At 38.8% G+C, this 15,495-nt stretch overlaps 2 protein-coding genes across 6 annotated transcripts in view; one reads left to right on the top strand and one right to left on the bottom strand.

Annotated features, from left to right (window-relative positions):
- The window catches only part of EPB41L5 (erythrocyte membrane protein band 4.1 like 5), a 179,183-nt gene that overhangs the window by 104,038 nt on the left and 59,650 nt on the right, over positions 1-15,495 (bottom strand). For all 5 annotated transcript variants that reach the window (XM_033231775.1, XM_033231772.1, XM_033231774.1 and 2 more), the window contains exons 10-14: positions 14,633-14,721; positions 11,480-11,549; positions 6,671-6,840; positions 5,532-5,638; positions 3,959-3,986 (exon numbers count right to left, since the gene is read on the bottom strand). In XM_033231775.1, the coding sequence (XP_033087666.1) occupies positions 3,959-3,986; positions 5,532-5,638; positions 6,671-6,840; positions 11,480-11,549; positions 14,633-14,721 (464 nt within the window). The remainder of the gene's footprint in view (positions 1-3,958; positions 3,987-5,531; positions 5,639-6,670; positions 6,841-11,479; positions 11,550-14,632; positions 14,722-15,495) is intronic.
- On the top strand, positions 9,635-10,521 carry LOC117095130 (40S ribosomal protein S2-like). The gene has a single exon (XM_033231778.1). It carries the CDS (start codon positions 9,650-9,652, stop codon positions 10,472-10,474), a length of 825 nt encoding a protein of 274 aa, XP_033087669.1. The 5' UTR covers positions 9,635-9,649; the 3' UTR covers positions 10,475-10,521.

Here is a 15,495-nt window from a genome sequence, read left to right as displayed (position 1 = left end):
AACCAGCCTGACCAACACAGTGAAACCCTGTCTCTATTAAAAATCCAAAAAATTAGGTGGGCATGGTGGTGCGTGCCTGTTATCCCAGCGACTTGGGAGGCTGAGGCAGGAGAATCACTTGAACCCGGGAGGCAGAGGTTGCAATGAGCCAAGATCACGTCACTGCAATCCAACCTGGGCGACAGAGCAAGACTCTGTCTCAAAAAAATATTAATTAATTAATTAAAATAACGGAGCCATCAGAAGCAAGACCTTTAGAATGGTAATTTGAAAACAAAAGCAGATACTCTCCCCAGTGAAACAAACATTTAAGTGGTTCAAAAAACAAATAAACAAAAAATTTTTCTTTCTTTTTTTTTTTTTGAGACAGGGTCTCATTTTGTTACCCAGGCTGGAGTGCAGTGGCACGACCTCAACTCACTGCAGTCTCCGCCACCCTGGCTCAAGCAATCCCCCTGCCTCATCCTTTAAGTAGCTGAGGACTACATGCGCACGCCACCACATGTGGCTAATTTTTTTTGTAATTTTTGTAGAGAAAGGGTTTGGCCATTTTGCCCAGGCTGGTCTCAAACTCCTGGGCTCAAGTGATCCGCCCACCTCCGCCTCCCAAAGTGCTAGCATTACAGGCATAAGCTACTACGCTCAGCCAAGAAAAAAAATTTTTTTTTGTTTTTGAGACGGGGTCTCACTCCATTGCCCAGGTTGGAGTACAGTGGTGTGCGATCATGGCTTGTTGCAGCCTCGACTTCCTGGATTCAGGTGATTCTCCCACCTCCCAAGTACCTGGGACCCCAGGCAGGTACCATCACATCCAGCTAAATTTTGTGGTTTTTGTAGAAATGGGGTTTCACCACGTTGCCTAGGCTGGTCTGGAACTCCTGGGCTTAAGCAATCCTCCCGTTCTGGCCACCCAAAGTGCTGGGATTAGAGGCATAATTGCCTCTAACAAAACTAGGGGGCCTAGTTTTGTTTTTGTTTTTTGTTTTTTGTTTTTGTTTTTGAGACGGAGTCTCACTCTATTGGCTAGGCTGGAGCACAATACCGTGATCTCGGCTCACCGCAACCTCTGCCTCCCAGGTTCCAGCGATGCTCCTGCCTCGGCTTCCCAAGTAGCTGGGACTATAGGCGCCTGCCACTATGCCCAGCTAATTTTTGTATTTTTAATAGAGACAGGGTTTCACCATGTTGGCCAGGATGGTCTTGATCTCTTGACCTCGTGATCTGCCCACCCTGGCCTCCCAAAGTGCTGGGATTACACGCATGAGCCACTGCACCCAGCTTCCCCACCCTGCCATTTTTTTTTAAATCATTAAAAGGCACACACCAAGTAGAGAATCATTTATTCAAGAAAATCTACTAAATCTCATTAAGGCCTAAGTCTGTGACATTTGATCCACAATTTGCTTTTCTGTCCCTTTTTTCCAATCTTGGTGTGGTGGTAGCTCTACTTCTGGTGGGTGCAGCAAAGAAGATGGGGCTAATACTCCTTTAGTTCTCTATAGTTTAAATCGTCTATTTTAAATATGTTCAAGAACTAAGGAAACCACATCTAAAGAAATAAAGTATGACAACTGTGTCTCACAAATTGAGAGTATCATTACATAGACATTATAAAAAAGAACCAGAGACAAATTCTGGAATTGAAAAATACAGCAGAAGAAATAAATTAACAAAGGGGTGCTCCATAGCAGATTTGAGTAGGTAAAAGAATCAGTAAGCTTGAAGACAGGTCGAGTGAGATTACATAGTCTGAAAAAAAAACAGTATAAAGAGAAGGGAACAGACTTGGAGACCCGTAGGAAATCATCAAGTGTAACAACTTACATGTTAATGAAAATTCCAGAAGGAGAAGAGAAAGAGAGCATAAAGAATATCTAGAGAAATAATGGGTGAAAACTTCCAGACTTGATGGAAAGGTTGTATCATGGAAAAGCAACTATATGAAAACTGGACTGGCAATATTTACATCAAATAAAATCAACTTTAAAACAAAAGTTACTAGACATAAAAAGGAACATTTTATCACAATAAAAAGAACAGTCCATCAGTACACTATAACAATTATCAACACATACATAACTACCCCAAATTCACAACATACATGAAACAAAAACAGAAATGAACTGAAGGGAGAAATAGACAATAGTTGTAGACTACAATACTCCACTCTCAAAAACAGATTAAAATTAGGCAAAAGATGAACAATGAAACAGAAGATCTGAACACAATAAACTAACACACATCTATAAAACACTCCACTCAGAAACAGCAAAATATATACTCTTCTTAAGTACGCATAAACTATTTTCCTGGGTGACTCATATGGAGGGGTCATAAAACAAGTCTCATTAAGTTGAAAGGGACTGAAATCATATAAAGTATGTCCTCTACCCATTATGGAATAAATTTAGAAAAAAATAAAATTTTGATGTTCACAAATACATGGAAATTTAGCAACATACTCCTAAGTAATCAAACAAGTCAAAGAAGAAATCACAAGTTAGAAAATAATTTGAGACAACCAAAAAACAAGAACACAACATAGCAAAACTTATTGAACTAAAGGAGTGCTTGAAAGGAAATTTAATATCTTTAAATGTTAAAAAATAAATATCTCAGATAACCTTTCACCTTAAGATACTAGAAAAACAGCAAAGTAAACCTAAAGCAAGCAGAAGGCAAAAATAATATAGAGCAAAAATTAATGAAACAGAAAAATCAATGAAACCAAAAGTTGGTTCTATTTGATAAGGTCAACAAAATTGACAAACCTTTTGCTATACTAGTCAAGGAAAAAAAAAAAAACTCAAAATACTAAAAATCAGAAAGGAATGAGGAGATATTACTATGGACCTTTTAGAAATACAAAGGAAAAGGGAATACAAACTGTATGTCAACAAACTAGATACCATAGATAAAACAGATAAACTCTAGAAAGACAACAACTCCAAAACTGAATCAAGAAGAAAAAGAGAATCAGGGAGGGCCCTGTGCTGTGGCTCATGCCTGTAATCCCAGCAAGATGTGAGGTGGAGGCAGGAGGATTGCTTGAGCCCAGGAGTTTGAGACCAGCCTGGGCAACACAGGGAGGCCCCATCTCTACAAAAAATGTAAAAATTAGCCAGGCATGATGGCAAGTGCCTAGAAGGATTGCTTGAGCCTAGGAGGGTGAGGCTGCAGTGAGCCAAGCCATGTCAAGCTGCCGGACTGTAGCCTGGGTGAAAGAGCTAGGCCCTGTACCACCATCCCCCCAAGAAAAAAGAGAAGAAAAGAAAATCTGAATAGATCTCTCACAAGAATTTTTAAGCTTCACATAAAGAGAAAGATGGCTTTAATGGTAAATTCTACCATACATTTAAATAATTAATATCAATTATTTACAAATTCTTCCCAAGAAATAGATGAGGAGGAAACATATACAAACTTATTTTGTAAAGCCAGTATTACCCACCCCACATAAAAAACCAGACAATGACATTATAAGAAAACTACAGGCCAATATATCTGATGAATAGACACACAAATCCAAAAACATACTAGGCTAATGAAATCCAGCAACATACAATATAAAGAAGGACTATACACCACAACCAAGTGGGATTTATCCCAGGAATAAAACTGCTTATTTGCAAATCAATTTTGTTCTTTGCGCTCCTTATGTACAAGGATCCTAATTTATCTTTAGATTCTCAGCCACTTGCCAATAACAAATGTATGTCATTCTCTTCATGAATGGCTCATCTGCCCCGACCCCATTCTTTACTTCCTTAAACTCCTCTAATTTTTCATCATGTCAATTTTATCTGGCATTATATGTTTATTTATTCCCCGATATATATCCCTGGTGCGTTAGGGACAACCTGACATTTTGATAGGTCTTAAATATTTGCTTAATGATAGCAACTACATAAATTCCAAACATTCTATATCAATTTCTAAGTTGCAAAACATTACTTACCTAAGTTCTTCAGGTTTTGTAGCACATGCTAACAGAAGAAAAAAGATAACACCTCATTAGTTTCTTCTTACATGATAAACTGCTGCACTATTCAAAGCAAAACTTTAATTGCTTTATAAGCCATGTTTCACAACCATACATTTCTTTCTTTGAGAAAGGGTATTTCATGTTTTTGTAGAGATAGAGGTGGGTCTCACTACTGTTGCCCAGGCTGGTCTCGAACTCCTGAGAGTTGAGCTTGTGGGCTCAAGCAATTCTCTCACACTGGCCTCCCAAAGTGCTGGGATTAATGGTGTGAGCCACCACATTTGGCCCCAACCATAAATCTAAAAACCTTCAATTCACCAAAGTGTCTTGGGGTTCACACCATAAAGTCAACAATGACAATTATTTTCATTTTTCAAATAAAGCAACAGAATGCATATATATCTCCACCTTTCAAACAGAACCAATCTGTAAGCCTCCAGAGTGAGCTGACCGATTATGAATTATCATCAGTGGAAACCAAGAGGAAACTTAGGGTTTTAAAATCATCACAATTCATTTATAGCTGTATATTTAATTTATAGCCACACCAAAACTTATGAGTATAAATCATTTTTATAAAAGTCAATACTGCCAAACATCAGATCATTACAGTTGTTTCTGGACAATTCGTGATGACTCTGACAGTGGAAATACTTAAAATTAAATTTGCATTTTAATGCAAATTCAGTTTAAAACCAAACATAAGGTTTAATTTATTTGTCAAGGTAAACAATGCTTTTTCTTATATGATCGATCTTAATCAGCAAGTAACAATTATGAATTAGGAAATGTCTGTGTAACAATGATGAATATATTTTAAAATAGTATTTAATAGAATCCTTAATATTATAATACAATATGAAATAAATTTTACTTAAAAAAATTCATCACAAGACAATGTTTTGGCCAGGCATGCCTGTAATCCTTTTAGGATTGGGGAGGCCAAGGTGGGCAGATCACTTGAGGTCAGGAGTTCAAGACCAGCCTGGCCAACATGGCAAAACTCCGTCTCTACTAAAAATACAAAAATGAGCCAGGAGTGGTGGCACATGCCTGTAACTCCAGCTACTCAGGAGGCTGAGGCATGAGAATCACTTGAATCTGGGAGGTGGAGGTTGCAGTGACCTGAGATCACACCACTGCACTCCAACCTAAGTGACAGAGTGAGACTATCTCAAAATAAATAAATAAATAAAAATAATATTTAAAAAAATTCCTAAGGGGATTAAGGGATGTTTTAGAATGAGATCTATAAGTCAAAAAGGGAAAGAATATGTTGCTCTACAGAAACACAGTTTTGTATACAAAAACTGAACACAACCTCAGACTATCATATGAATTGGGATTAACATAAAGTTTAATCTCTGCTAACAATACAGGCAATTTTTCTCTATGTATCCCATGAAATTGATTCTGCCAGGAAAGTACTTTAGTTGACTGGAACAGACCTGAGGAGGAGATTCACGTAACTTCCTCTTATGGAAACAACACCAGCACATAATTAATTGTCAAGGAAAAATAATCCTTGAAGAGGGTTGCACCTCACCTTTCATTTGTAGAGTTCGTCTAGAATATCGTTTGCTGGGCCTTCTTTCAAAGGATGTTGATCTTCTTGCTTTATTGGTTTTTGTGGTCTGATACTCTGTTTTCCCACTAAATGAGGCATAACAGAAGGGACATTTTAGGTCTACAGTAATAAAGCACACACAAATAAGACAGTCTACATTCAGGTTCTCCTTAAAAGAATCATCCTAAACTTCATCCCACAGGAACAACTACTAGTAGTCTTGATCTCTCTCTTTACCATATCCTTCTTTCACTCTTTAGGCTTTTGTAAACTATGCAACAGCTTATGTTGGTTTTATTTTTCTTGTATGTATGCATATCACCTAAGTACACATTAAATAAGTTTGGAATATCTGTCCTTTTATGGAAACTCCCTCTCTTTCGCAGCTACATTCCTCAGTGCAAAGTGTGTAATTAAAAGAATATTTTCAGTTACTTTTTCTAATTGTGATACACACTTTTCAGTATAATTTTCCAGAAATGTTTTTTAAGACTATTGTCTTATTCTCCTTGATTTCCATTTAAATTCTGTTCAGAAAATGCCTCCTTATTTTAACATAAGTATAACAGAATACTACTTCTATTAACTCCACACAATCAACTTGCCACATTATTGGAACAATCCATTCCTTCTTTAACTGATTTTCATGGCATGCAGAACACTCACAACCAATAATCCACTCTCCAGTAAACCAAAACATTTCTAACTCATGACAACAAACAAGAAGTCATGAGAATAATGAACTTCAGGCTTATAAAGGACCACAAATGTTATTCAGACTAATATCTCATTCAGTGCAAGAAACCCTTTTCTATATGGTATCCAGTGTTGGGTGGAGAGTCCATAAAACTCTTGTTAAATACATAAATTGGGAGTGGGTTAACATATAAAATAAACATCCAGAGGGATATAAAAGCCATTATACAATTACTGTTTTCCCATCTATTTGAGAAATTATAACCAATAACAATACTACTTTTTCTATTTCATTTTGGTCAATGGAAGACGCTGGCAAACCACTTTATTCCTCTCTATCTAATCTGTAAAAATGAAAAGGTTGGCCTAAATTTTTGGACTGTATGCAATAAAAGATAGATAAAACAGCTATTAAAATTAACCTATATCTAAATCGTGATCCTAGTCGAATAAATCCTGATCGATGAGAACTCTTTTGGACAGGGCCTCGAAGGCGGAAGAAGGCATGATGCTCCACAGCACATTTCCATAAATGTTTGCATGCTTTCGGATGATCCAGTCTAAAGACAAATGTATGTTCTTGTTCTTTGCCCTGAAAAAGAAAAGTATATATAAAAGGATGATTACTAGTTCAAACAGTCCTATCTCCTATTTCTGAAATACAAACACATCCATGAATAAAGGATCTAGTGTGCTCCCTGAAATTCAGACACTCTTTATAGTATCGACATAATAAGGGCAGAGTTGAAATCAGTTGCTCAGCCAATACAAAATTATTCCTAAGAGTTATTCCTCTCTACTTACATGATCTCATTTGTCAGAGAGACATAAAATGAGATTTCATCTGCCATTATTTGGGATAACTGTATAATTATAATTTGAGGGATCATATTAGATCTGGCAGTATATACCGACAGCCCTAAAAACGCTCACATTTTTGTCCTAGTAACCACACTACCAGGAGTCTAATTATAATAGTTAACATTCACATAGAAATTTTTCTACTCGGCCGGGCGCGGTGGCTCAAGCCTGTAATCCCAGCACTTTGGGAGGCCGAGGCGGGCGGATCACGAGGTCAGGAGATCAAGACCCTCCTGGCTAATACGGTGAAACCCCGTCTCTACTAAAAATACAAAAAACTAGCCGGGCGCGGTGGCGGGCGCCTGTAGTCCCAGCTACTCGGAGGCTGAGGCGGGAGAATGGCGTGAACCCGGAGGCGGAGCTTGCAGTGAGCTGAGATCCGGCCACTGCACTCCAGCCTGGGCGACAGAGCGAGACTCCGTCTCAAAAAAAAAAAAAAAAAAAAAAAAAAGAACTTTTTCTACTCAAGCCTGTAATCCCAGCACTTTGGGAGGCCGAGATGGGCGGATCACGAGGTCAGGAGATCGAGACAATCCTGGCTAACGGGGTGAAACCCCGTCTCTACTAAAAAATACAAAAAACTAGCCGGGTGTGGTGGCGGGCGCCTGTAGTCCCAGCTACTCGGGAGGCTGAGGCAGGAGAATGGCGTAAACCCAGGAGGCAGAGCTTGTAATGAGCTGAGATCCGGCCACTGCACTCCAGCCTGGGCAACAGAGCGAGACTCCATCTCCCAAAAAAAAAAAAAAAAAAAAAATTTCTAAGGATTTCACATAAATTATCTCAATAAGTAGATACTATCATTAGCCCCATTTCATAGATGAGGAAACTGGGGCTCAAAGAAATTAAGCCCAAAGCCACAAAGCTATTAAGAAAGAAAACCAGAAATGAATTTAACCATTAGCCTTGCTCCAGAATCTACACACACCTCTAACAACTAAGTCATACTGCCTCTCTGGGGAAAATTATTTCCTAAACATCAAAGGTTATATATGAAGATATATATTTCTTCAGTCTCATTTATAATAGTAAAACTTGGCACAAACCCTAAACGTCCAAAAAAAGAGAAATGGTCAAGTAAATAGTGGCATATGTAAAAAATTATACAGAGGGATAAGTGAATAAATGATGAATGAATGAATGTGCTATTGTTTATTCATATTATACAATAGCATATATATGTTAGATCTACATAGGTACACATCTAGATAAAACAGGCAAGCTGCAAATATATATAATTATGCAAGTTTTTAACAATTCTAACATGTGTTAGTATTTGGAATAAGTTACAAAATACATATGAGAATAATACCCTCCAAAAATAGTGACCAGGTACCAGAAGAAAGGGGGTAGGTAGTCAGGGGGTTAGACTTTAGTTGGTATTATTTATTCATGTACATAATTGTATTTATCTGTTTCTAAAAGAGATCTAAAGCCCAATGTAAAAAATGTTAAATCTAGATCATAAATAAGATGGTTATCTACCTTATAATTTTTGGTACTTTTCAGGTTATTTAAAGACACTATTAAGACAGTAAAGATGGATATGCTGATTACCCTGATTTGATAATTACACATTGTATACATGTATCAAAACATCACTCTGTATACAATAAATATGTACAATTATTACATGTCATCTAAAAATAAAGTAGTGGAAAAAGGGTAAGCCAAGGAGCAGAGGATATTTGCAACACTAATACCTGACAAAGAACTAATATCCAGAACATATAAATAATTTTTTCAATGAATAAAAGGCACATGACCTAATAGAAAAATGAGCAAAAGATTTGAGTAGGCATTTCATAAAAGTAAGTAAGTACTAAACCAGAGTCATCATTAGGGGAACACAAACTAAAACCACATTCTACTCCACAAGAATGGCTACAATGAAAAAGACAGAATTCCGGGAAAAAAAAAAAAACACCAGTAACATTGTTGGTGGGAGTATAAACTCGTATTAAATACTTTGGAAAGAGGTTTGACTAAATACACACACACACCTTAGTGTCCACAGCAGCACTCTTTTTTTATTTTTTAACTTTTATTTTCGGTTTGGAGTACAAGAGAAGGTTACACAGGTAAACACATGTCATGATGGTTTGCTGTACATGTTATTTTATCACCCAGGTATTAAGCCCAGTTATCTCTCAGTTCTACTCTTCTCCCTCCTCCCACCCTCCCCACTCAAGTAGACCCAGTGTCTGTTGTTGCCTTCTTTGTGTCCATAATTTCTTATCATTTAGCTCCAACTTTTAAGAAAGAACATGTAGTATTTGGTTTTCTGTTCTTGCATTACTTTGCTAAGGATAATATCCTCCAGCTCCATCCATGTTCCCGCAAAAAAGATCTCATTCTTTTTTATGGCTGCATGGTATTCCACTGTGTGTTTAAAATGGGAAAAGTATGGCAGTGAAATTACCGAGGAGAGGAAAATCAAAGAACTGGATTTAAAAAAAATCTTTTCTTCTTCTCCGAGAAAACACCAATTGGCAGATGACGCCGGTGCAGCGGGGGGGCCCGGAGGCCCTGGAGGCCCTGGGATGGGGAACCGCTGTGGCTTCGGCAGAGGTTTCAGCAGTGGCATCCGGGGCCGGGGCCGGGGCCGGGGCCGGGGCCGAGGCCACGGAGCTCACCCCGGAGGCAAGGCTGAGGGTAAGGAGTGGATGACCGTCACCAAGCTGGGCCGCTTGGTCAAGGACATGAAGATCAAGTCCCTGGAGGAGATCTACCTCTTCTCTCTGCCCATTAAGGAATCTGAGATCACTGACTTTTTCTTGGGGGCCTCCCTCAAAGACGAGGTTTTGAAGATTATGCCGGTGCAGAAGCAGACCCGTGCTGGCCAGCGCACCAGGTTCAAGGCGTTTGTTGCTATCGGGGACTACAATAGCCACGTCGGTCTGGGTGTTAAGTGCTCCAAGGAGGTGGCCACCACCATCCGTGGGGCCATGATCCTGGCCAAACTCTCCATTGTCCCCGTGCGCAGAGGCTACTGGGGGAACAAGATCGGCAAGCCCCACACTGTCCCTTGCAAGGTGACAGGCCGCTGCGGCTCTGTGCTGGTGCGCCTTATCCCTGCACCCAGGGGCACTGGCATCGTCTCAGCGCCTGTGCCCAAGAAGCTGCTTATGATGGCTGGTATCGATGACTGCTACACCTCAGCCCGGGGCTGCACTGCCACCCTGGGCAACTTCGCCAAGGCCACCTTTGATGCCATCTCTAAGACCTACAGCTACCTGACCCCTGACCTCTGGAAGGAGACTGTATTTACCAAGTCTCCCTATCAGGAATTCACTGACTACCTTGTCAAGACCCACACCAGAGTCTTCGTGCAGCGGACCCAGTCTCCAGCTGTGGCTACAACATAGGGTTTTTATACAAGAAAAATAAAGTGAATTAAGCCTGAAAAAAAAAATCTTTTCATTATAAAAATGTTTAAACATACAGAAAAACTGAATACCCATATACATAGTGTCTAGATTCAACAACTGTTAATATTTTGCTGAAACTGCTTTTATCTATATCTGTATGCATATGTTAAAATTTATTAATTTGCATAAAGTAAAATTCTTGCCTTTTCTAAAGTATCATATAATTGGAATCATTCAATACATAATTTTTTTAATCTGGCTTCTTGCATTAAGATGTGCATTAATACATGCATATGACTTGCATCCATGCATGTATCAATTAAGAACTACACTGTAACGGATACAAAGGTAATCTTTAATTCAAAAGGCTTTATTATTAATATTATTAGGCAGATCTTTTTTATCAGTTAATAAATAGATAAAGTTGGTTTGCACAGTGGCTTACTCCTGTAATCTTAACATGCTGAGAAGCCAAGATGGGAGGATTACTTAAGGCCAGAGTTTGAGAGCAACCTTGGCAGCATACTGAGATCCCTGCCTCTACAAATAAATGAAAAAATTAGCCAGGCGTGGTGGCATGTGCCTGCAGTCCCAGCTACTCAGGAGGCTGAGGTGGGAGGATCACTTGAGCCTAGAAGGTCAAGGTTGCAGTGAGCTATGATAGTGCCACTGCACTCCAGCCTGGGTGACTGAGAGAGACCCTGTCTTTAAAAAAATTAAAAAAAAAAAAAAAAAAAGTCACGTAAATGTAATTTTTTATGTACCTCAGATATATTATCAATGAAGAAACAAGAAGAGACTTTTATATTATTTTTCATCCTAAGAGCAGAAAACCATATTTTTAGGATGGTATGACCCAAGTAAGGAAACTATTTAAAGCATTAATTATACTATTTCCATTCTGTGGTTCTATAAAACAATGAGGTACATTCCCTCTTTTAGGGAAATAAGTTACCACATAATACAGTCACTGTTAAACAAGTAATATAATTTCATTCCTACCTGATCATCATCTTCTACAACCACCAAGGTTAATTTATTCTTCTTAAAATCCAATCTGGTTATCTTCGGCCTATAATATAATAAGAGAATAAAAGCCAAATTACAAATAAATGTTCTCTAAATATGAAACAAATTGTTTTTATTTCATATACATTTAACCATCTAACTCCTGAATTAAAAATTGACAGGAGGGTAAACGTAATTTGCAATACCCACCAAAAGACAGGAAACAGAAAAACACAGTACATATTTCAAAAAAAAATCTGTGACAAAAATTGAGGCTGCACATATCAGACATTAAAAATATTAAGGAAAAAGAAACCAAGAAATCTATGTATTTGATAGGTCTCCATTACAGTGTAAGAGATTCTTTAAGTCTAGGTAAAATTGTTTCAGTGTTAAAGCAGAGCAGCAACACAGGAACTAGACACAGGAATGAACATAAAGCTTCCAAAAAAGCCACAAAGAAAAACACTGATGATGGTTTCCAACTTTTTTCTTTTTGTTTGCTTCAGATAGGTTCTCACTCCGTCGCACGGGGTGGACTCCGTCGCACAGGGTGGAGTGCAGTAGTGTGTTCATAGATCCCTGCAGCTGTGAACTCCCAGGCTCCAGTAACCCTCTTGCCTCAGCCTTATTCCCACACCACACCAGGCTAATTTTTGTATTCATTGTAGAGACAGCATCTCACTATGTTGCCCAGGCTGGTCTCAAATCCCTGGGCTCAAGTGATCCTCCCACCCTGGTCTCCCAAAGTGTTGGAAGTCTTCTCACAGATGTGAGTCACTGCAACCAGCCTCAACTCTGTTTTCAACAGGAATTTTGTTTTGAGGAAATACATCTTAATTTTTTTAACCTTACTTTATGGCCCACTTTCCAACTGTATCTCCCTACTTGTAGATTCCAAACCACATTTGAACTCTGTAATTCCATAAATTGTGGATGTCGAAACAATGTGACACTCACTCCCACTGACCAATCTTTAAATATAACATATAAAATAGATGTAAAACATAACTTCTTTACAAGAGCTTTACTAAAATAAATAAATACATAAATAACAGCAGGAGAAGGAAAGCAAACAGAATCTTGCTCTGTCACCCAGGCTGGAGCGCAGTGGTGTGATCTCGGCTCACTACAACCTCTATCTCCCAGGTTCAAGCAATTCTCCTGCCTCAGCCTTCAGAGTAGCTGGGATTACAGGCGTGCGCCACCATGCCATGCCTGGCTAATCTTTGTATTTTTAGTAGAGACAGGGTTTCACCATGTTGGCCAGGCTGGTTTCAAACTCCTGACCTCAAGTGAGCCCCCGCCTTGGCGGGGATTACAGGAGTGAGCCACCTGGCCTGCCCTAAGTATTCTTCTAAGTGCTTTACAAGTATTAATTAACTCTCAAGACAACCTTATGAAAAGGTACAAAAGGTGCTTTCTTTATCTCTCTGCCTAAAGCATTCTTAGGCCTGGAAGCAAGTTCCATTTGCCCACAGGACAAGCTGGAGGCATGAGGCGATTTAACACCCAAGAAATGAGAAGATTATTGCCTGTGGTTCCTCACACATCAAGGGACAACTGTAAAGGTGTTCAACTGAAGTCTCTCAGAGTCCCTAGCAAGAACACCCACATGCAAAACTAAATGAAATGCTACCTTCAATTTTTTGAGGGAAATAATTTTCAACCTAAAATTCAATTCTCAGCCTAATTATCAAGAAAGAATAAAAGACAAAAAATCATTTTAAGGCATTTAAGGATTCAAACAAATTACTTTTCTTAGGCAGTTACTTCCTTTACTTAGGCAGTTGGCGGGGGTGGAGGGGACGAAGAAAAACGAAATCATGGGAGGACCACACAGGATCCTAGCTGAGAACACGGGAAAGGGAAGTCTCAAGATAAAAAATGGAGAGCAACCTGAGCAGCAAACAGTTCCAAGGGGAACAGAAGAACCATTTAATGCAACCCTTGATAACTTAAAAAAAGCTTGAGAAGACAAAGGCAGGTAATTTAAAGGGATGTGTGGGGTATGTGAGATAGGGAAGCCAAAAGCTCTAGAACAAAAACAAAAGGCTAAACAGAAAGGAAATGTAATACCAGTTGTGAGTTCCAGGACTTCAGAGCTGATCAAGAAAAAGTACTGCCTAACAGGCTTTATTGAGCAGTGTTTGGAAAGGGTTGCATGATAGGGGTGATCCTTCACAGCAGGTGACCTTCTAGAGACAGCAGCTGCAAGGCTCCCAGCAGATGGGGAAGAGGGCAAGGAAACTCAGTCAAGAGGGTAATCTATGAGGGGGCCTAAGTGCCCAGGGGATGGCATTCAGCAGTTAAGTGCGAGGGCTCGGAGTCAGAGAACTCAGAAAGGCAGCCATGGTTTTGGGGTCCTTTAACCTACAGAGCTTGGCTTATCTATGGCCAGCAGATGTTAGGGTGCAGTTTCATGGGATATATAAAGCAGAAATGGCTAAAAATAGACTTAGCGGGCTATGTGGATGTGTCAGAATTTGAGTTTGATACCAAAGGTCTTTGTGCCAATAGTCCCTGTCTAGCGTACACAAGTATACACCTAAGCTCTGTACTAGTTCTGACAGGCACATCTTATTGTAAACACAACTCTGATTCTCAGCTTTTAGAATACCAGACAAAACCTGGCGGACTCAATTATGGCCAAGAAATCCAAGTAAAAGCTATCCTTGATGTAAAAGTAAAACGCAAATGTAATTTACAAGTATGAACAATAAAAGCTGGAACAGTATAAGGAGCATAGCTTAGAGAAGGGATAAAAATATTAACATCTTCCTCTTACACAATAGTGAGTAAAGGGATTGTGGAATAATAAATATTAAAAGCATAACTACATGAAGGGAGAAAGGGCCCATGTGAACATCTGATACATATAAATATGTAAATATTTATATCAAGATATATATTGTGGTAAACTTTGAAACTAATGGGAAATACAGCTAGAAGAATTTTAATAATTGCCTCTGGAGAGTGGGAAAAATGATGTGTAGTAGTGTGATAGGAGACAGCTGCTTTCACTGACAAGTTTTTCAAAACTATTTGATTTCCAAACTCTACTTTATGTATCAACTTTATATAAATGGTTTTACTCATTAAAAACCAAAACCATAGCAAGTATCTTCGACAACAACTCTTGCTTACCAAAAAAATAAGCCAATTTTGGTATCTCCTTCAAAAACAAGGACTCCTGTTGGTGTTAGTCCCAAACTATAGTCATTCCCATCTCTAGCCTAATTTAAGGGGAGAAAAATGTGTTAACTTTATTTGTACAAAACAAGTTTCACATTTTGACATAACTTTTAAATTTTATTTTTGTATTGAATTGTATTAATTATATACAGGCTAATATTAATATATGAGATGTTTTCAACAATTAGAGTACCCATAATAACATTCTCAGAAAAACTTATGCATATATTTTTATTTCTAGTCATGGAAACACTAGAGTTTTAGAGTGTACCTTCATTGAAAGTGGGTAGTTACACTCCCACTACAAACAAAGCTGTTTCCACATTCTTCCCATATTGTACTTACCACTTAAATCATGTATTTTGGAAAGAACTACTGATATGGTTTGGCTCTGTGTCTACACCCAAATCTTATGTCAAATTGTAATCCCCAGTATCGGAGGAGGGGTCTGGTAGGAGGCGACTGAATCATGGAGACGGACTTCCCCCTTGCTGTTCTCATGAGGGTGAATGAGTTCTCACGAGATCTGGTTGTCTGAAAGTGTGTAGCACCTCCCTCTTTGCTCTCTCTCTCTCTTTCCTGCCAGCCATGCAAAGATGTGCCTGTTTGCCCTTCACGTTCCCCCATGATTGTAAGTTTCCTGAGGCCTCCTGGGAGGCCTGTACAGCCTGCAAAACCATGAGCCAATTAAACCTCTTTATAAATTTATGTCTTTATAGCAGTGTGAGAACGAACTAACACAACTGCCTTTCTGGAAAACTGTCACTAGTTAAACTAGAAATAAATCACTACAAAGCTGTTCTAAAGTTTATCAA

This window comes from Trachypithecus francoisi, unplaced genomic scaffold, assembly GCF_009764315.1.
Source record: "Trachypithecus francoisi isolate TF-2019V2 unplaced genomic scaffold, Tfra_2.0 Lachesis_group13, whole genome shotgun sequence".
Taxonomy (NCBI): domain Eukaryota; kingdom Metazoa; phylum Chordata; class Mammalia; order Primates; family Cercopithecidae; genus Trachypithecus; species Trachypithecus francoisi.
Note: the sequence above shows the minus strand (reverse complement) of the source record. Positions and strands in the feature narration are given on the sequence as shown.